General features: G+C 48.9%; 1 protein-coding gene across 5 annotated transcripts in view; it reads left to right on the top strand.

Annotated features, from left to right (window-relative positions):
- Positions 1-21,405, top strand: part of MTMR2 (myotubularin related protein 2) — a 72,623-nt gene that overhangs the window by 18,139 nt on the left and 33,079 nt on the right. For all 5 annotated transcript variants that reach the window (XM_073582957.1, XM_073582955.1, XM_073582953.1 and 2 more), the window contains exons 3-9: positions 480-545; positions 2,747-2,841; positions 9,992-10,102; positions 10,195-10,296; positions 17,359-17,442; positions 19,513-19,662; positions 20,041-20,229. In XM_073582957.1, the coding sequence (XP_073439058.1) occupies positions 488-545; positions 2,747-2,841; positions 9,992-10,102; positions 10,195-10,296; positions 17,359-17,442; positions 19,513-19,662; positions 20,041-20,229 (789 nt within the window). In that variant the 5' untranslated portion in view covers positions 480-487. The remainder of the gene's footprint in view (positions 1-479; positions 546-2,746; positions 2,842-9,991; positions 10,103-10,194; positions 10,297-17,358; positions 17,443-19,512; positions 19,663-20,040; positions 20,230-21,405) is intronic.

Genomic DNA, 21,405 nt, shown 5'->3' on the forward strand with positions numbered 1-21,405 from the left:
TGTTAAAGGGGATATCCTCATCTCGAAGCCAGAGTTGGCAAAACGTAGACTGGGGCAGCGCAAGCACACATCGTAATCCTATAGGCATCAGCCATTCTTTAATGGGTTGTCCAGGACTGATAAATTGATCACTTATCTTTAGGATCAAGATGAGATCCACAAGGGAAAACGGTGCTTCTGGCACCACACAAAAAAAATATCAGTGGTTAGCATTGCTAAAGTACATAGTGTTCAGATTTGGGACACCACAGCTCCATACACTACTCGTTTTGAAGTGAATGTGACCTGAGCTGCAGTACCCAAGAATGGCCACTACACGGTGCACCGAGTCATGCTCTATGCACTGTTTACTTCCAGCTGCAGACGGTGCTGTGATTGGCTGATCAGCAGAGGTTCAGCGGAAGATGGATTGTAGGTTTTTCTCCCCTATATCAGCTTTATAGTTAGATATCAGATATGTTTTTTTTATGTCTTTTCAGCTGTCATCATGCTTGCCGGGATGGAGGAGCTGCTGCTGCTACCAGGAGAGGTGGTTAAAGATATGGGTCAGTATTTGAAGCGCTAGGGCTCTACATGGCAACTTTGGCCCTGATACAGGTCGTATGGCCATAGATGACTGTGTCAAATGAAGGGGGATCTCATTGTTATCGTCGGGGTACCGTGATAAGCCAGCGGTAAAACGTCTAGCTGAGTCTGATTATGACTTGCTGGTTGAGGTACCTAAGTCAACCCAATTCACATATAGATCTTTGACCGTGCGACCTGTGTTGTGGCAAAAGTCACCATGTAGCCCCAACCTAATTCTACTTCGGCACAAATTACGAAAAAAAAAACTACTATGTATATACTTGTAGATCCTAAAAAAACCATGGAGATATGAACCGCAAATATAGTAAAAAAATCACTTTATTGTAACAAACGCTTTAGACAAAATGTGCAAAAATACAGACAACAAACAAGTTGCTCAAACAGTTGAGCAACTTGTTTGTTGTCTGTATTTTTGCACATTTTGTCTAAAGCGTTTGTTACAATAAAGTGATTTTTTTACTATATTTGCGGTTCATATCTCCATGGTTTTTTTAGGATCTATATTATAGTGGAGTTTCCGTAGTTACTTATATATCCTCAATGAAGATTTATCTATCTATATGAGTAATGAGTGTGTATCAGTGGTATTTATTTCTATGTATATACTTGTGTATAAGCCGACCCGAGTATAAGCCGACCCCCCTTTTGCCATAAAAAACTGGCCCCATAAGATGTTCCATAGATTATGCCCCATATGCTGCTCCATTGATTATGCCCCCATAAGATGCTACGTAGATTATGCCCCATATGCTGCCCCATAAGATGCTCCATAGATTATGCCCCATATGCTGCCCCATAAGATGCTCCATAGATTATGCCCCCATATGCTGCTGCTGCAAGTAAAAAAAAAAAAAAAATGACATACTCACCTCTCGTCGCTGGGGGCCAGGTGCCGATGTCCTGAGCAGGCAGGGACACTGGTGCGCTATGGGGGCCAGGTGCCGGTGTCACTCAGGGCCCCAGCACCTGCAATATTCACCTGTCCCCGTTCCACCGCTGCCGCTCTGTCTTCCGGGTCCTCTGTCAGTGACGTTCAGGCAGCAGAGGGCGCGGCGCGCACTAACCATGTCACCACGCCCTCTGACTTGAACATCACTGACAGAGGACATGGAGGACAGAGCGGTGGACCTGGGACAGGTGAATAATGCATATACCTTCCTTCAGCGGTCATGTGGTACCGCTCATTAAAGTCATGAATGCGCTGAAGGAAGGAGCCTGAGACCATGGAACAAGCAGGGGGGCTGCAGAGACGCGCCGGGGGAGACCAGTATGGTCTGACACCCCCGATCCCCCCGCCGACCACCTGGCATATATGACTCGTGTATAAGCCGAGAGGGCAACTTTCAGCCCAAAAAAATGGGCTGAAAATCTCGGCTTATACGCGAGTATATACGGTACTTGCTCACCTTAATTATGTCCATACACTGCAGGCAGCTGAGCGCATATTTGGCCTCGGCTATTACTCCCAGCCATGTGCTGATTGTGCATGTGTAAGACTCAGAACCTACACCGTACATGTTAGTTCCTGTCTCAGTGGGGTCACCTATAGAGCTCATGCCTGCAGTGTTATAAAGGTCCATATTGTGACACCTGTAATTTCCATACTGGACGCCTGGACGCTCACTGGTGCGTTACACAGACCTCGAGGGTCTGCAGGTGCAGCCGTAGAGGGTCTGTGTATTCTGCTTTACTGTGTGTGTGATACGTTATATTGAATTTTGGGTTATTTATCTAGGAAAGGGGTTGTCGCCAAAATGCATGTATTTGGGGATAAACTTTTTTCAGATGGTTTGCGTTAATAATGTTGTACCATTCAGCTTTTACAGGCTTTTTGTTTCCCGGCATATTCACCTTTCATGTGGTCCTAAATGAGCTAAGAGCAGGTTACAAAAAGACAGATAAAAGAATTAGAAACTGTCCTGTCAGATGCTCAGAACGACCTCACTGATAGATTCTCAAATAACTCATTCTGCAGCCAGCAATAGGCAGGGCAACACCGAGGCTATAGAAGGCAAGCGGTGGACTGTTTAATGTAACCCATTTATTTTTTTAAAGCTCCAAGTACATGCATTTAAGAAAGAATCTATCCCATAAAGTGAACAACCCCTTCAAGTTGCAATTTGATATTGACTACTGCTCCTTTTATTCTCTCTTACAGCAAAGGACATATCTTACATCTGTCCGTTCACGGGGGCCATACGTGGAAGCTTCACAGTCACCAACTACAGAATGTATTTCAAGAGTTTGGAACGGGTACGCTTAAAGGGGTAAAAATTAAAACCACGAAGCAGCGGCTCAGAGCAAACCCCACCTGATTACTACTTCAGTTTCTCCTTCGTCTCATTGGGGGACACAGGTACTGTGGGTGTATGCTACCACCATCTGGAGGCTGACACTAGGCAAGCAACACAAGGTTAGCTCCTCCCCCGCCGTATACACCCTCGCCCTGATTGCGGGCGGACACCAGTTTTTTGCTTAATGTCTATGGAGGCACACGTCTGGTCTTTTTTCTCCAGACTTTTTTCCCATGAACATTAGACAGGGGCAACGGATCCTATTGGAAGGGTCCGATTTCCCCAAACCATCAACGGGCGAGCACGTGTCGAGTATCGTCTCCACGTATTCTCTCCCGCGACGTGGGACATGATTCCGGACCTAGCCCTGACCACCCCTAGGTATGGAAACCATGGGCTGTACAGTGGCACAAGACGGTCTGAGCGGCCCCCACTGCTCCACCAATGCTAGACGGAGGTGCTGCAAGGCGGCGGACGGTCCCTCTCGGCCCTGGAAGCTGGATGGAGTTAGGGTGCCTGCACCGTCCTGGATCCCTCCACCACCCCCGCCTCCCTGGTGGTTTTCATACCTGTTGGCGGTCCCGGATGAAGGTACAGGGCGTGGGTGGGCTCGGCGCACTGCAGCGCTGCTGCTAGTCCGTGCGTGAGGGCTCCTGGGCAGCAGGGGAGAAGAGAGCAGACTCACTGAGCGTGCAGCTCTCAAATCCCCCCCCCCCCCGTTCCCTTTTTTTCCGGGTAGCACTGGGTAGAGAGTAGCAGCAAAGGGCCGCCGCAGCGTCGCCATTGCAGCGCCGCCGGACGCCGCCACCCCCCCGCGGGCGGATGCAGCGTCACTTCCGGCGGCCCGCCCCCGGGAGTCTGGGCGGGCGCCGGATAAATGAGCCCCCGGCTTCAAGTTGGGGTAGGCCGCGACCGGTAAAGTGGTCGGCCTGCCCCACAAAGGAGCATAGCACGTGAGGGGGACGCAGGAGCGGGTAAGTGCAGCCACGTCTGCGGGAGCACGTTAGAGACAAGGGGTGCCCCCCCCTATACAAAAAAAAAAGCAAAAAACCGTGAGTCAAGACGCCTGGCAGATTCAATATTGCCGCGAAAGGGAAGACGCACACTTTCCTCTACGCTGCATGCATCTCCTGTAGGGCTGCATTCCCGCGAGCACAGAGCAGCAAGTTGTGCGAGGCCTGTGACTCCGATCGTGCCCAGGAGCCCCCCCGGCAGCTGAGTCCGGGGAGCAAAAGCCGCCGGAATGGGCACTATCATCCCTATCTATGGCATCGCTTACAAGGGCGATTGAGTCTCTTCGCGCCCCGAATGGGGGTAGGGATAGTGGCTCACTTGTCGGGGAGGGGTCCTCCACCTCACAAGAACCTTCGGCCTGCAGGGGCCGCTCTCATGTCAGGCAAGTGCGGAGGAAACGGACCCACACGAGGTCTCCCGGGCTACCCGGTGCCTCGGCATCTGGGAGTTCAGCATCTCGCTCTCCCTCACCAATGGTCGGGAGCGGGCAGAGTTCGGATTGTGACTCAGACGGTCTGCTGGACCTAGATACCCCGGGGTGTCGAGAGACAATGGACAGCCTCATTGAAGCTGTCAATCAGACCCTGGGGGTGGAGGATGAGGTTACTTTGGCCACGAGCCATAAAGTGGCCTTTAAGCAGGCCAGACGTCCCCACAGGATGTTTGGTACTCACCCAGAATTTGAGGACATAGTGTAGCGTCACAGAGAACGCCCAGATAGGCGCTTTTCGGGCCAAAAGACTATAGAGGCAAGATATCCATTTGCCCCGGATCTCTTGTAAAAAATGGGCGGAATCACCAGTAGTGGATCCACCAGTGTCGCGCCTGGCCTCGAAGTCTCTATTGTCGGTGCCGAGTGGCTCGTCCATTAAGGACCCCACTGATAGGCTCATAGAGAGCTTGGCTCGATCAGTTTTTGAGGCGTCAGAGTCAGTGCTCGCTCCCTCGTTCGCGGCGACATGGGTGGCCAAGGCCATGATGTCATGGTCTGAATCATTGAGTAAGGCCTTGCAGGATAGAGACCTGCCTGCGGAGGTGTCAGAGGTCGCAAATCAGATTGCTATGGCTGGAGACTACTTGATCAATGCTTCCTTGGATGCGGCCAATTGTGCGGCATCCGCAGCCGCTAACGTGGTGGCCATTAGGAGAGCCCTTTGGTTAAGATCTTGGCGAGCTGATTCTATCTCCAAGAAGTCTCTGACTTCCTTGCCTTATCAGGGAAGGCCGCCTGTTCGGGGAGAAGTTGGATCAGCTTGTTGAGGGAGGGCTAAATTAACCCTTCACGGTTGATCCAGTGATTTCCAAATTAATCCACAGTGTTTCTAGCAACTGGGAATGACCACACGGAGACGGGGGTCTCTGTCCTGGAGGATCAAGACAGATCACTAGTTCCCTTTATTTTAGTCACTTCTTTTATAATCTTTTGCCTAATTATGCAAAGTTCTCAACTACCAATAGCATCATTTCGCTTTATAAGCCAATAATATTGCAAGAAAACCGGAAACTACATATATGTCCGTATCCAAATAGCACAGAAAGTTATATAATGGCATATTCTTCAGAGTTCTACACCCCCGGTTCCCTTATCTTGCACCTGATGGGAACAGTCTAGTTTCATCCAAATTACAAAAATTTATCTTACAGCAACAATAATGGAGAAACGAAACCTTTGGAGAAATGAAACTTCAGCTTTGATTTTAGTTTTAACCCTTCACAAGCTCATCTCCGATGCGACAGGGGGAAAAAGCAGCTTCCTCCCGCAGCAGAAAATTAAACAGCCTTTTCGCCAGGTCCTGGCGCGGTTTCGGGCCTTTCGCAACACCGGATGGACGACGGCCGCCGGTTCGGGCGGCCCAAGTTGCTCCAACCAGGATAGGGAGCGACAGGTCCCATATAGACCCAATCCATTGGGGAGGATGTGCGCGCGCCAGCCCAGGTCGAGAGGGACTATGCCTCAGAAATCCTAAGCCAAATGACTCGGGGCACGTTGTAGGCGACATCAGCAGGGTAGGCGGCCGCCTGCTCTTCTTTTGCCATGTCTGGGTCGACGTAGCACGCGACTCATGGGTGGCGGAACTGGTGTCTTCGGGGTACAAGATAGAGTTTATCAGGTACCCCCCAAGATGGTTTTTTCTGTCCCGACTTCCAAAGTGAAGTCCCGGGCGGAGGCATTGCTGGGGGCCATCGATTCACTCCAGTACAACGGGGTCATAGTTCCCGTACCAGAGCACGAGAGGGCTCGGGGTTTTTATTCCAACCTGTTCGCAGTCCCCAAAAAGGACGGGACTGTCAGGCCAGTTTTGGACCTGAAGCTCCTGAACAGATTCATCAGGGTCAAACATTTCAGGATGGAGTCTGTCTGTTCAGTTATATCGGCCATGGTACAGGGAGAGTATTTAGCCTCGGTCGACATCCAGGATGCCTACCTACACGTCCCCATTTTCCCGCCGCATCAAAGGTTCCTTCGATTCGTCATTAATGGCCAACACTTCTAGTTGGCAGCACTGCCCTTCGGGCTAGCCACCGCCCCCAGAGTGTTCACGAAGGTAATGGCAGTCGCGATGGCCGTCTTACACTCTCGGGGCATAGTCGTCTTGCCTTACTTAGACAACCTCTTGGTAAAGGGTCCCTCATTTCGGGCATGCGAGGAGAATGTCGGCATTACGCTGGATACACTCTCCCGCTTAGGGTGGTTGATCAACAGGAAAAAGTCATCCCTTGTCCCAGCCCAGAGGATTTCCTTTCTAGGGATGATCTTCGACACCTCCCTAGGGTTGGTAATTCTCCCTCAGGACAAAGCCCTAGCGCTCCAGCAAGGAGTCCAGAAGCTCCAGCAGCCAGTCCCTCACACCATTCGTTTTGGGATGAGGATACTAGGGAAGATGGTGGCAGCAATGGAAGCAATTCCGTTTGCCCTGTTTCATCTTCGCCCTCTACAGCACGCCCTCTTGGCAGCTTGGGACAGGAACCCGTTTTCGCTCGATCAGCAGTGCCGGCTGTCCCTTCAGGTCAGGCAGTCACTGGAGTGGTGGACGATCAGATCCTCCCTTCTTCAGGGGAAACCTTTTCCCCCAGGGCACTGGCTAGTGGTCTCGACCGATGCCAGCCTCCTGGGCTGGGGAGCAGTTTTTCGCCACCACACGGCTCAGGGCCAATGGTCGCAACAGGAGGCACGCCTCCCGATCAACTTGTTGGAAATACGAGCGGTCCAGCGGGCGCTGCAGCATTTTCAGCACTTCCTAGCAGGACGGCCCATTAGGATTCAGTCTCACAACGCCACAGCGGTGGCTTATGTAAATCATCAAGGGGGCACGCGCAGCAGGGCAACCATGCGCGAGATAGGATACGTGCTTCAGTGGGCCGAGAAGAACCAGTCGGTGTTATCGGCAGTCCACATCCCAGGCGTAGAAAATTGGGCAGCAGACTTCCTCAGCCGACAGGAGGTCGTAGCTGGGGAATGGGCCCTGCACCCCGAGGTCTTCCAGCAGATTTGCCAACGATGGGGAACTCCGGACGTGGATCTGATGGCATCCAGAAGGAACGCCAAGGTGCCCGTGTACGTCGCTCGGTCACGGGACCCACGAGCGTTCGAGGTGGATGCGTTGGTTCTACCAAGGAACCAGTTTCGCCTTCCATACTTGTTTCCCCCGTTGCCATTGCTCCCGAGGGTCGTCAGGAAGATCAAAATGGAAGGGGTTCCAGCGATTCTGCTGGCACCAGATTGGCCCCGGCGGGTGTGGTACGCAGATCTTGTTCAGCTGCTCACCGACGTCCCATGGCGACAACCAGAGCGTCCAGATCTACTATCCCAGGGACCGATCTTCCACCCGAACTTAGGGGCCCTGTGTTTGACGGCATGGCTGTTGAATCTTGGATTCTAACCCGGGCAGGGGTTCGAGCGTGAAGTGGTCACTACAATGGTTAGCGCCAGGAAATCTACCTCGGCAAGAGTCTACCATCACACCTGGAAGGTTTTCTTCGCTTGGTGCCGAGAGCGGGGGTTTTCGCCCCTGACATTCTCTGTTCCCAACATCTTGGCTTTTCTCCAATCAGGCCTAAACGCGGGATTGGCCCCGAGCTCCCTTAGGAGACAGATTTCGGCATTGTCTGTCCTTTTTCAGCGGAAGATTGCTACTAATATGCAGGTGAAGACTTTCATCCAGGGAGTCTCTCATTTAGTACCTCCCTATAGGGCACCAGTGGGCACCTGGGACCTTAACCTGGTCCTGAGTGTCCTGCAAGAAGCTCCTTTTGAGCCGCTGCTGGATATTTCTTTATCGTTCCTCTTTTGGAAGGTGGTGTTTTTGGTAGCCATTACCTCCATGAGGCAAGTGTCGGAGTTGGCGGCTCTGTCTTGCCGAGCACCTTTTCTTGCTTTCCACAAGGATAAGGTGGTGCTTAGACCAGCTCCCCCCTTTCTTCCAAAGGTGGTGTCCTCTTTCCACATCAATGAGGATATCATCTTGCCCTCGTTCTGTCCGGCACCGGTGCATCACGTGGAAAAAGCTCTTCACACGTTATACCTGGTGAGAGCACTCAGGAGGTACGTGTCGCGGACGGCACCCTTTCGATGGACAGATACGCTGATCATGCTCCCTGAGGGGCGCAGGAAGGGACTCGCTGCCTCAAAAGCGACCTTAGCCATATGGATCCTTTTAACTATTCAGGAGGCCTATCGCATTAGAGGTGCGCCGGTTCTGTCAGGGATCAAAGCGCACTCTACTCGGGCAATGGGCGCCTCTTGGGCGCTTCGGCATCAGGCCTCGGCGGAACAGGTATGCAAAGCAGCGACCTGGTCCAGCCTGCACACATTTGGCAAGCATTATAACATCCATACTCAGGCTTCAGCGGATGCGAGCCTGGGTAGAAGGATTCTCCAAGCAGCAGTAGCGCACCTTTAAACAAGAGGTGCATGTTGCTTGGATCGGTGAGTCAATCTCCCACCCAGGGACTGCTTTAGGACGTTCCACAGTACCTGTGCCCCCCCCCCCAATGAGACGAAAGAGAAACATGGATTTTTGTGAGTACTCACCGTAAAATCCTTTTCTCCGAGACGCTCATTGGGGGACACAGCACCCACCCTATTAGCCAAGTTGGCTCTAGTTTATTTAATTAATGTATATCTCTTTTGTGAATGTCAGGGTGGTTTTTTCTTTGCCAGACATATTGTTTTCTGCATTAAGACTGATTGTTATTGTTCTCCTACTGCTTTTGCACTAAACTGGTGTCCGCCCGCAATCAGGGCGAGGGTGTATACGGCGGGGGAGGCGCTAACCTTGTGTTGTTTGCCTAGTGTCAGCCTCAAGATGGCGGTAGCATACACCCACAGTACCTGTGTCCCCCAATGAGCGTCTCGGAGAAAAGGATTTTACAGAGAGTACTCACAAAAATCCATGTTTTTCAAAGACTGTCTGAAAAACGTGAGCTGGAATCTGACCAGTATAACAGTTCTCAACAACCCTGCTTACTGTCGTTTAATAGCAACCATCAGGCTGGGGCTACACACTCATCGCTGAGTGCCTCTTCTACATTGCAGCAGGACGCATGAGAATTGGGTTGCTTTGCCACCCGCAAAAAGTCAGAACTGCTTGACTTTTTGTGATTCGCTTGTAAAGTCGCAGTATTGTTGCAAGTCACAATGGACCCTATTCACTGGGTCGGTGCTGCGATGTAGCAGGGGCATACAGCGATCTATGGCCTCAAAGTCTGTGTCACTACCAAAGGTACAATGTAGGAAGCTGTGGTGAGCAGTCTCCTGTCCATCACACGACCAAAAGTTTTGATCCCTTGATAGTACACATAGGTTCGCCTTGAAAACAGTGGAAAAAAGAAGCTAAAACATAGTGAAATATTTTACAACGGCTTACATGCTGAATTCAGAATATACCTTTAATTGTGAGTGCATTGCAGCTTTGCTCTATTGAAGTTGCGATTTTAGTGACCTTTGCTCAGGGGTCGTTGTTGCCGGACCCCTGTCATTTCTGCTTTTTTAGCACTGCCATCCTATGCTATGGACGCACAGGGTTCATCGTTGCTAAATGGTTGTCTGGCAAGTGACAGTAAAGTCCGCCATGTAAATCTTATCTTCCCTTTAGGACCATCGCTTGATACTAGACGCTCCTCTCGGAATCATAAGTCGCATTGAAAAGATAGCTGTATCTGCCGGACGTGGAGAGAACTCTCATGGGGTTGAAATTGTCTGCAAGGTAAAACCCTCTGCTATAAACAGACAGGTTACTGTATCCAGGAAAGATATTTTTCCAGTTCTTACTTTTTTTTTTTTTTTTTTTTTTTTAAGGACATAAGAAACATGAGATTTGCTTACAAGCACGATGGACGCCTTCGAAAATCTGTGTTTGAAAGTCTCCTGGGTTACGCTTTCCCTTTAAGTCACGAATTGGTAGGATTGCTGTGAGCTTTAGGTCGCTCTGTATAACGAGGGCATCATTAGGATATGCCATCACGCTATAGCTTATGGGGGTCTGACATTTGGGGGTCCTCATTGATTTGGAGAATGATGGGGCTGCCGTGCTGGTTCAGCATTGCGTCCGTCTCACAGCATCTCCCTTGCATAGATGGTTACCGGAGGGCCGCTGGCAGGGAAAGTTAATGTGCATATGGACAAGACACGCGTTTGTAAGTGCCCTCTTTCCGGGTCATCAGCCTGTGTAAACATATCAGCCATTGAATGAGCATTTGTGCCGGCATCAAACTCATCGGTATCAGCAATGCATCGCCCCATGGAAATGCTGCCAATAACATGAGGCTATATGGGGACAGAACCATGGTTTTAGAGGACACTCTACTTACTATGCTGTAACTTTTCTTACAGGGTTTGTCCACTACCCAGACAAACCCTTTTTGAGTTAAAAAATTAAGCAATCTCCCTTGTAAAATAAAAAAAATAAAATTATGCTCGCCTTCCGTACCGGCTCCATTTTAGCAATGTTGGCGCCGGGTTTGCCAGGATTTGCATGACATTGTTATGCAATGTGAGTAATGCAGCCAATCAGTGGACGCTATCAGTCTGATGCGCTCTCACTTCCCTCAAACTGAAGACATGAGAGTGCAAAAACCCAATTTAAACACTGATTGGCTGCAGGGTTTACATGGCATAACAATGGCTAGCGGACCCCGGACCAAGATCACTGGAATAGTCCCAGTGCATGAGGTTTTACAAGAGACGCAACTATATTTAAAAAGGGGCTATGCAAGTAGTGAGCAACTCCTTAAATCAGACTATAGACTGGTCAATTTAAGTTAAAAAAAAAATAAATAAAAGTATGATGTCTCTTTCTCCTACGCCTCATTGGGGGACACAGAGACTGTGGGTGTTATGCTTTCCTGCCACTAGGAGGGCACTAAGTAAACTAGAAAAAGTTAACTCCTCCCCTGCAGCATACACCCTCTCGCTGGACGAGATCTCATCAGTTCTTGCTTAGTGTCTGTAGGAGGCACTTGGTTCTGGTTTCAGACCCCATCGTTTTTATTTTATTTTTGAATTTTTCTGTAAATTTTTATTTTTTAATTAACGGAGTGAAGGGGGCGACTGTTCCTTTCTACGGCCCGCTCTCCCCCAAACCAACAACAGGCAAGCACGTGGAGTAACCCTTCACGTACACTTTCCTGCGACGAATGGGGCTGATTCCTTACCGATCACGGATTCGTGGGCGAGCGCAGGAGACCCGTTATGGAGAAGATCGTACAGCGCTTTCTTGAACCCTAAGTCAGCCCCATAGCTCTCCGTCCTCCTCCCCATAGGGAGGACCGATTGAGCATACCTCTTTAAGCCCTCCGTCCCCCTGCCCAGAGGGAGGACCGATCGAGCATCTCCCTTCAAGAACTCCTCCGGCTCTGCTACGTCAGCCCAGGATGAGAAGAATGGACTCGGCGCTGTGTGAGCACTGGAGTGGAGTTACGGGGTCGGATCCTGCCACCGGGAGAAGCGCTGACTTAGCGGCGGCACACCCATGCATTTGACGTCCCCCCCCCCCCCCCCCCCCCCCGTGTTCAGCGCTCTCGGGTGGCCCAAGAAATGTAGTCCCCGGCTTTTTCCGGCCTGCTAGGCCGCAGTTTGCATAGCGCCGCCCGCGCTATTATCGCCGCCCCTTCCTCTTGGTGCCTCTCATTACTGGCGAGACGTGCAATTGTAATCTCGGGGGCCATCTCCCTTTACCTCATAGCTGTGAGGTGACTTTTCAGGCGGATACCGGGTGACACTACAACAGCTATTCCTCCCGGGGGACGCAGTACAGGACCGGGTAATCTGCATCTGCCTCCAGATTAAGGCTTAACCCTTTCCCGGCACATTCTCTGCTGCTGCAGTCAGACTGCCGTTAACCCTTTCCGGAGCGCTATGTCGTAATCTAAGGAAACTAAGCAGGCTGCTAACAAGCACACTACATTCTATGCCGTGTGTACCACTTGCAAATCTACTCTGCCCAGCTCCAGATTAATCAGTTATGCGCGGCCTGCGCCCAAACGCCTCTCGCCGCCGCTTCTGCGAGTCTCCCTGCGTTTAGTCCCCCTGAGTGGGCTGCGTCCCTGTCACGGTTGGTGGAGTCACGGACTGAGGCTATAGACTCTCTCCGGGAAGCCTCTTTTAGTCAGAGGGCGTCTTCGCGGGGAACCGTCCACCAGCAGGGGCCGTACTTGTTCAAGGGACAGTCAAGCGACAGAGTGGACCCATGACGCGTCCCCCAGTCACGCTCGTGCTTCGGCACCAGCGAGTTCTGTTTCTCGCTCTCCCTCTCCTAATGGTAACAGCAAGTGCGACTCTGAATTGGAATCTGAATTGGAATCAAGAGTCACTTGATTCACTTATAGAATCCGTCAACAGGATTCTGGACTTGAAGGAGGAAAATACTCCTCCAGCACACGCTTTGTCGTTTAAAAGGACCAAGCGTGTACGCAAATTATTTACCAGCCACCCTGATTTTAAGGACATTGTCAAGAAACATAGGGATCAACCACATAAGAGGTTCACAGGGCAAATGTCTATTCAGGCTAAATACCCTTTTCACCCAGACCTAACGAAAGATTGGTTGCAGTCCCCATCTGTGGACCCTCCTGTATCGAGGCTGGCTTCTAAGTCGCTCCTATCCGTTTCAGAAGGTTCCTCAGTCAGAAACCTCTCCGATCGTCAAACTGATTATCTCGCCCGCTCAGTTTTTGAAGCTTCAGGAGCGGTGCTTTTTCCATCGTTTGCAGCGATTTGTGTCACTAAGGCTATGGCCGCTTGGACAGAGGTCTTAATCACTGCTCTTCAGGGTAGCAATCTCCCTCAGGAAGCTACCAACGTCGCCAGGCTGATAGTTCACGCAGGAGATTTTGTAGTTGATGCTTGTTTCGATGCCGCCAATGGTGCTGGTCAAATTGCCACTAATGCAATCTCCATTAGAAGAGCTCTTTGGCTCCATGACTGGCGAGCTGACGCCATGTCTAAAAGGTCGCTAACTTCTCTGCCTTATCAGTCTGGTCGCCTCTTTGGGGAGAAGCTGGACCAGCTCATCTCTGATTCTACCGGGGAAAAAGTAATTTCCTTCCTCAGCAAAGGGCTGTTCAGCCGTTTCGGAACTAACAGCCGACGCGATTTCTTTTCGCAATAACTCCGGTTGGTCCTCCTCTACCTTCTCTTCCTACGCTATTCGGTCCTCGCGCGGAAACAAAGGCGCCCAGGTCTCATACAGACCTAATCGCTCTTGGAAGTCCAGACCCAGGGCATCCGGTTCTCGAGGACCCCGATCCCACAAATCTTCTACGCAATGACTTGTTGCGGTATCCGGCGGACGACGGCAGGGTAGGAGGTCGTCTTCTTTCATTCAGTAACACCTGGCTCGCAGTCGTCCACGACAAGTGGGTCAGGAAACTGGTGTCCTCCGGATACAAGATAGAATTCTCCTCTCCTCCGTCATCACGTTTCTTCCCATCCTCCCTCCCCAAAAAGGAAGACAACAGCCTTCCTTCGGGCTGTTCAGGCGCTGCAAAAGGACTGAGTTGTCATTCCGGTCCCTCAGGACGAATGGTTCAGAGGTTTTTATTCAAATCTTTTTGTGGATCCAAAGAAGGACGGGACGATGCGGCCCATACTGGACCTCAAACTGTTAAATCAGTTGGTCAAGGTACGGCGGTTCCGAATGGAATCTCTCCGATCAGTTGTCGCTTCCATGGAAAAAGGACAGTTCCTAGCATCCATCGACATCAAGGACGCTTACCTTCACATTCCGATCTGCCGTCCCACCAGCAGTTACTACGTTTTGCAATTCATGAGGAACACTTCCAGTTCGTTGCCTTGCCCTTCAGACTCGCCACCGCCCCCAGGGTCTTTGCCAAGGTCATGGCGGCTGTCAAGGCCATTCTTCACTCTCGGGGAGTGGTAGTGTTACCATATCCGGACGACCGGCTCATCAAGAGCCCGTCTTTTCCAGCACGCGAGGAATCCGTAAATATAACAATTAATGCATTTTCTTGCCTTGCTGGAAAATAAACTTCGAAAAGTCCTTCCCAAAGCCGGCTCAACAGATTTCCTTTTTGGGGAATGATCTTTGACACTTCCCGCGGGTTGGTCATTCTCCTTCCAGAGAAGACCCGAGCCTTACAACAAGCAGCGCGGTCTCTTTCTCAACCAGTTTCTCACTCCATTCGTTTCACCACGAGAATTCTCGGACAGATGGTAGCAGCGATGGAGGCTGTCCCGTTCGCCCAGTTCCAACTCCGTCCCTTGCAACATGTGATTCTGTTAGCCTGGGACAAGAACCCGTTCTCCCTGGACCGGCGGTTCCTCTGGTCTCTGCGGGTCAGACAAGCCCTCAAGTGGTGGACTTTAAAATCCTCCCTGAATCAAAGGAAGTCTTTTCTCCCAGTACAATGGTTGTTTGATAGTAACCACCGACGCAAGTCTTCTGGGCTGGGGCGCGTTTTTTTCGACACCACACGGCACAGGGTCGGTGGTCTCCTCGAGAGTCTCGTCTCCCCACCAACATCCTAGAAAAAGGGGGAGACAGGACGCTTCCAATGCGTAGGTCTGTATGGAAAGTAGCTGAGTGCACAGCAAATGTTAGGCTCACCTGATAGGGTTGTGAGAGTCGCAACACCTATAATCACATAAAACAGCTGCACGAGGTCCAAGGACTTGGTACAAAGAGAAGGCTGGTAGTGCAATAAGAGACTGCGCTGCTGTGGTAGAATTCAAGATATCTTTATCTTCATCATGATGCCCTGATGAAGTGAGCAGGGACTGGCTCAGGAAACGCGTTGGCAATAAAGATATCTTGAATTCTACCACAGCAGAGCAGTCTCTTATTGCACTACCAGCCTTCTCTTTGCACCAACATCCTAGAAATTCGAGCGATCAGATTAGCCCTACCGAGTTTTCACCTTCTCCTTGCAGGCCACTCCATCAGGATCCAATCCGACAACGCCACGGCTGTGGCGTATATCAACCGCCAGGGGGGGAAATCGAAGCAGGATGACCATGCACGAAGTGAATCACATCCTCCATTGGGCCGAAACCAATCATTTGCCCATCTCAGCAGTCCACATCCCAGACGTAGAAAATTAGGCAGCAGATTTTCTCAGCCGCCAGGGCCTGGCCTCGGGAGAGTGGTCTCTTCATCCGGAGGTTTTTCAGCAGATTTGCCATCGTTGTGGGACTCCGGATGTGGATCTCATGGCTTCGAGATTAAACAACAAGGTTCCTCAATCCACGCGCCATCGGTGCGGACGCCCAAGTTTTGCCGTGGCATCGGTTCCAGCTCCCGTACATCTTTCCTCTCTTCCCTTGCTTCCGAGGGTCATCAAGAAAATCAGATCGGAAAGAGTACCAGTGATTCTTATCGCGCCAGATTGGCCGCGCTTGGTACGCAGAACTCATTCAACTAGTCGCCGACGTTCCCTGGCATCTTCCAGATCATCCGGATCTGCTCTCTCTCAGGGTCCGTTTTGCCACCAGAACTCTGGGGCCCCGGCTTTGACAGCGTGGCCGTTGAATTCTGGATTTTAACAAAGGCTGGGTTTTCTCACGACGTGATTTCCACAATAAGAAGTACTAGGAAGCCCATGTCCATGTGCATCTATCACCACACCTGGAAAACCTTTTTCTTGTGATGCAAGGATCGTGGCCGATCCCCTATGACGTTCTCCATTCCTACTATATTGGAATTCCTTCAATCCGGGCTAACTTCGGGCCTCGCACTTAGTTCGCTCAATGGCCAGATCCCAGGCTTGTCAGTGTTATTCCAACGCAGACTTGCCACCAAACCTCAAGTCAGGACATTCCTTCAGGGACTTGCCCAAGTAGCGGCTCTTTATAAACGACCATTGGAACCTTAGGACCTTAACCTGGTTCTTGGGGCCCTACAGTAGGCTCCCTTTGAACCCCTCAACGACGTTCCACTGACTGTTCTCTCTTGGAAAGTGGTCTTTCTGGTGGAAATTACGTCAATCGAACGTGTTTCAGAATCGGTGGCTCTATCCTGCCGCCTTCCGTTCCTGAATTTTCATAAGGACAAGGAAGTCCTCAAGACGGCTCCATCCTTCCTGCCCAAGGTCATATCCTCTTTCCACCTCAATAAGGAAATTGTTTTGCCTTCTTTTTGTCCGGCACCAGTCCATCGTATTGAGAAAGCCCTCCACACTCTTGATGTGGTTAGGGCTCTGAGATGGTACATCTCGCAGACGGCTCCCTTCCGCAAGTCAAATGCCCTGTTCATACTTCCAGAAGGAAGGGTTTAGCCGCTTCGAAAGCAGCTCTAGCCATATGGATCCGCCTCGCGATTCAAGAATCCTATCGTGTCAGGAACGCGCCCGTCCCAGCAAGGATTACGGCACATTCGACCCGCTCAGTGGGCGCCTCTTGCGCCATTCGGCACCAGGCCTCGGCAGTACAGGTCTGCAAAGCTGCAACTTGGTCCAGTCTGCATACCTTTACAAAGCATTACCTGATTCATTCTCAGGCCTCTGCGGATGCAGCTCTCGGCAGACACATCCTGCAAGCGGCAGTACCTCAGAGTTCAATCAGTGGTACATGGGGTATTAGCACATGTATGCTCCCCACCCAGGGACTGCTTTAGGATGTCCTACGGTCTCTGTGTCCCCCAATGAGGCGTAGGAGAAATAGGGATTTTTGTGTACTCACCGTAAAATCCTTTTCTCCAAGCCAGTCATTGGGGGACACAGCACCCACCCTGTTTAGCATCTTTATCTTGTGACATAGTTATTGTTCAACTGTTTAAGCTCCTACTGCTTTTTCACCGAACTGATGAGATCTCGTCCAGCGAGAGGGTGTATGCTGCAGGGGAGGAGTTAACTTTTTCTAGTTTACTTAGTGTCCTCCTAATGGCAGGAAAGCATAGCACCCACGGTCTCTGTGTCCCCCAATGATTGGCTCGGAGAAAAGAATTTTACGGTGAGTACACAAAAATCCCTATTTTACACATAACCTGTCACTATTCTTCTTTTCCAGCCTTTCTTTGCCTTTGAGTATAAAGAAACTTTCTCTGAAAATGGCTGGAAAGTTTATGACCCCATAACAGAATACAAAAGGCAGGTGAGTGGTGATTATTGAAACAAAAAAAAAAATACTTGAAAAAAAGAATAGAAAATACCATATATACAAGTGTATAAGCCGACCAGTGTATAAGCCGACCCCCCTAATTTTGCCACAAAAAACTGGGAAAACTTATTGACTCGTGCATAAGCCTAGGGTGGAAAATGCAGCAGCTACTGGTAAATTTCAAAAAGAAAAATAGATACCAATAAAAGTAAAATTAATTGAGACATCAGTAGATTAAATGTTTTTGAATATCCATATTGAATCAGGAGGCCCATATAATGCTCCATACAAAATACACCCCATATAATGCTGCACAAAGGTTAATAATGGCCCCATAAGATGCTCCATAGAATAATATGCCCCTTATAATGCTCCATAAAGGTTATGGCCCCATAAGATGCTCCATAGATTATGCCCCCATAAGATGCTCCATAGAATATGTCCCCATATGCTGCCCCATAGATTTTGCCCCCATATGCTGCTCCATAGATTATGCCCCCATATGCTACCCCATAGAATATGCCCCCATATGCTGCTCCATAGAATATGCCCCCATATGCTGCTCCATAGAATATGCCCCCATATGCTGCCCCATTGATTATGCCCCCATATGCTGCTCCATAAATTATGCCACCATATGCTGCTACATAGATTATGCCCCCATATGCTGCTCCATGGAATATGCCCCATATGCTGCCCTATAGATTATGCCACCATATGCTGCTACATATATTATGCCCCCATATGCTGCCCCATAGATTATGCCCCCATATGCTGCTCCATAGAATATGCCCCATATATTATGCCCCCATATGCTGCTGCTGCAAAAAAAAAAAAAAAAAATGCCATACTCACCTCTCCTGCTCAAGACCCGGCTCACCACTGTCTGTGCGTCCTCTGTCATTGACTGTTCAGCCAGCGGAGGGCGCGGCGCGAACTAACCACGTCACCGCACCCCCTGCTGGCTAAACATTATGGACACAGGAAGCAGCAAAACGGCGGTGAGCAGCATGGGAATGAGGACATTTGATTATCGCTATACTCACCCGTCCTGGAATGTCTCTGCAGCCTCGCTTCTCCACTGTATCCCTTCCTGCCTTCAGCGGTCATGTGATACCGCTCATTACCATTCATGAATATGCGCATATTCATGAGTTTAATGAGCGGTACCACGTGACCGCTGAAGGCAGGAAGGGAGACAGTGGAGAAACGAGGGGGCTGCAGAGAGTGCCAGGACGGGCGAGTATGATCTGTGACACCCCCGCCCCCCCTCCCCCGCTGACCCCCAGGTATATGACTCGTGTATAAGCCGAGAGGGTGACTTTCAGCCCAAAAAAATTGGCTTAAAATCTCGGCTTATACACAAGTATATACGGTACAAAGAAAATCACTCAAAATATTCTATTATATTTTATTTAATGTAGACACCAAGAATAAAAAAGCAATAAACCAAACCATAAAAAATAGGCACAATGCAAGGAAACATACCGTATATTAAAATCAAAGGGGAGCAGGTCAGCACATACAGCAAGTCATAAATATAAGAAATTAGAATCCTATGAAGTGTGGCACCATAGATGCAAGGAAGCAGAGCCAAAGTAACTTGGTACAATGTAAAGTGCAGTGCATATGTGTTATTTAGTGATATCGATATTGATTCCGCTTCGCCGCTATCTCAGGGGCACACACTGGAGATACAATTGCTAATCATCAAAATAGAAAAATTTGGTTAGTAACAATAATACAGATTGCATAATGCAAAATGCATATCAGAAGTGATTTTGACCATAGGCCATAAAGAGTAAACAATACTGACAAGAATTCATGCTGAATGTGCTGGCACCGCCACCCCACACTCCAACGCGCGTTTCACACGTTGCTTCTTTTTTTTGTTTCAGATATCATTGTGTCTACTTGAAATGTATATGATTTTGTAAAAAATCATAGGGTATGTTCTCCATTTTTTGGGGGATTGAGTGGTGATTATTGCCTTTACCTTTGTATGCTGAATATGGAATAATTTTTTGGAACTTTTTAGTGATTATTTTCTACCTGTTCTTGCAGGGGCTACCCAATGAAAGCTGGAGAATTTCCAGACTGAACGATCGGCACGAGCTATGTGACAGCTATCCGGCAGTACTAGTCGTCCCAGTGACTATGTCTGATGACGAATTACGGAGGGTGGCCGCATTCAGGGCCAAAGATCGGATTCCTGTGTGTACAGAAGTATAAAACTGAGTGTGGGGGGGGGATTTTTAAGTAAGGACGTTATGTTGATAAGTTTGAAATTTTCAGCTGCAGATTTTCTGCAGTGGCTTTTGTGATGAATCTGCAACAAAACCTCCTACACAATCCACTTATTTAACATGCAGAATTTGCTGCACAGTTGCCATGATTTTCAGCACATTAAATCACAGGTCAGTTTCCACTACAAACACAGAGATCCCCCTGCACAAGGCACAGCGCACTGTATCCCTTTTGACGGTGTGTTCCTTTAAAAGTCTCAGACAATGCACAGCATACATTTGTTTTAAGAGATATTTAAAGCCCCATGTTGGGTGATATTTATAATAAAGATTCCTTCATAATTAGGTTTTATCATGGATTCATCCGGAGACTCAGGCTTCCATCGTACGGTGCAGCCAGCCCATGCCAGGAGGCAGTGGGAAAAGGTGCAAGGAGGATGAGAAGTATCTGCAGTCCATCATGGATGCTAACGCACAGTCCCACAAAATATTTATTTTTGATGCAAGGCCTAGTGCTAATGCCATAGCAAGTAAGGTAAGTCACAGCTAAAGATTTAAAAAAAAAAAAAAATGTAGACATTCATAAAAAAAATGTGCTTTATTTGCTTGTTGTCACCATTTTTTGAGACATTTTTACACCAATGAAGCTGTGCGAGAACTTGTGTTTTTCATGGTAACCTGACTGTTTTATTGATACCATTTTGGGACAGATACAAAGTTTTGGTCTTATTGCATCTTTTTCTTTTTGCGGTGTCACAGCCACAGGAAAAAAAAGGTAGTTTTGGCTTTTCAACTTTTTTTTTCCAACAGCGTTAACTGATCATCTTAATTATATATGTATATTTTATAGTATATAGTAATAATCACAGGCAAGCATGGCCATGGCAGGCAAGAGGTCTGAGATTGATTTTGTCTTTTAACAGTTTAAAGCAACGGGGGAGCTCTACTCTGCTGGATGCTGTTAGCGGCAGATGATGGCTGTGTAGCACAGCTAATCTTCCAGATGCAGCCTCAGCTCGGGGGCTTAGATAAAAAAAATGGGTACCCGATATTGGATGTACCAGTATGTGCTATGTCAGGAAAGGGGGAAATAAGTTGGCCTCCTGTTGATCTCTGAGGAAGGCCAGTTACACATGTCAGACATTCATGGTCCGAGTATGAACCACAATGTTTGAAGCAGCTGCTGGTCTCATGACCTGAACTACTGTAGCTAGCCTCCTATATTGTGGAAGTGCTGTGGATTTCTGCGCTATTTTTGCATACAAAAAAAATCCAAAAGAACATAAATGCAGCAATTTTGAAAATTTAAAGGGGTTCTTTGAGAAATGTGCTAAAATACATTTTTTTCTCCTTTTTTTGGGCTGTTTGTGCATATGTTTGTGTTTCTTCAGAAACTTTGTTATACCATGCCTGAGGAAGGGACCTAAGAAGTCCCGAAAGCTTTCTTTGTAACATCATTTTATTTTTGTTTACCATTAAAAAGTATCATAACTATAAGATTATCTTGTTCTTCACAAAGAGAAAATAAATAATACACATTGAAATATAACATTTTTTTCTAAATACTTTTGCATAGCAAAAAGTATGCTTTATCTACTTTGAAAGGATTCCAAGATGGCAGCTACTGTCAATCACATCCTGTCCTAGATTTCAAAGGCAGGCAGAAGGAGTAGGATGGCAGGGTGACATGTGAGACAGAGGTCACGTCAGA

This window comes from Dendrobates tinctorius, unplaced genomic scaffold, assembly GCF_039654945.1.
Source record: "Dendrobates tinctorius isolate UK_male_01 unplaced genomic scaffold, ASM3965494v1 ptg000075l, whole genome shotgun sequence".
Classification (NCBI taxonomy): domain Eukaryota; kingdom Metazoa; phylum Chordata; class Amphibia; order Anura; family Dendrobatidae; genus Dendrobates; species Dendrobates tinctorius.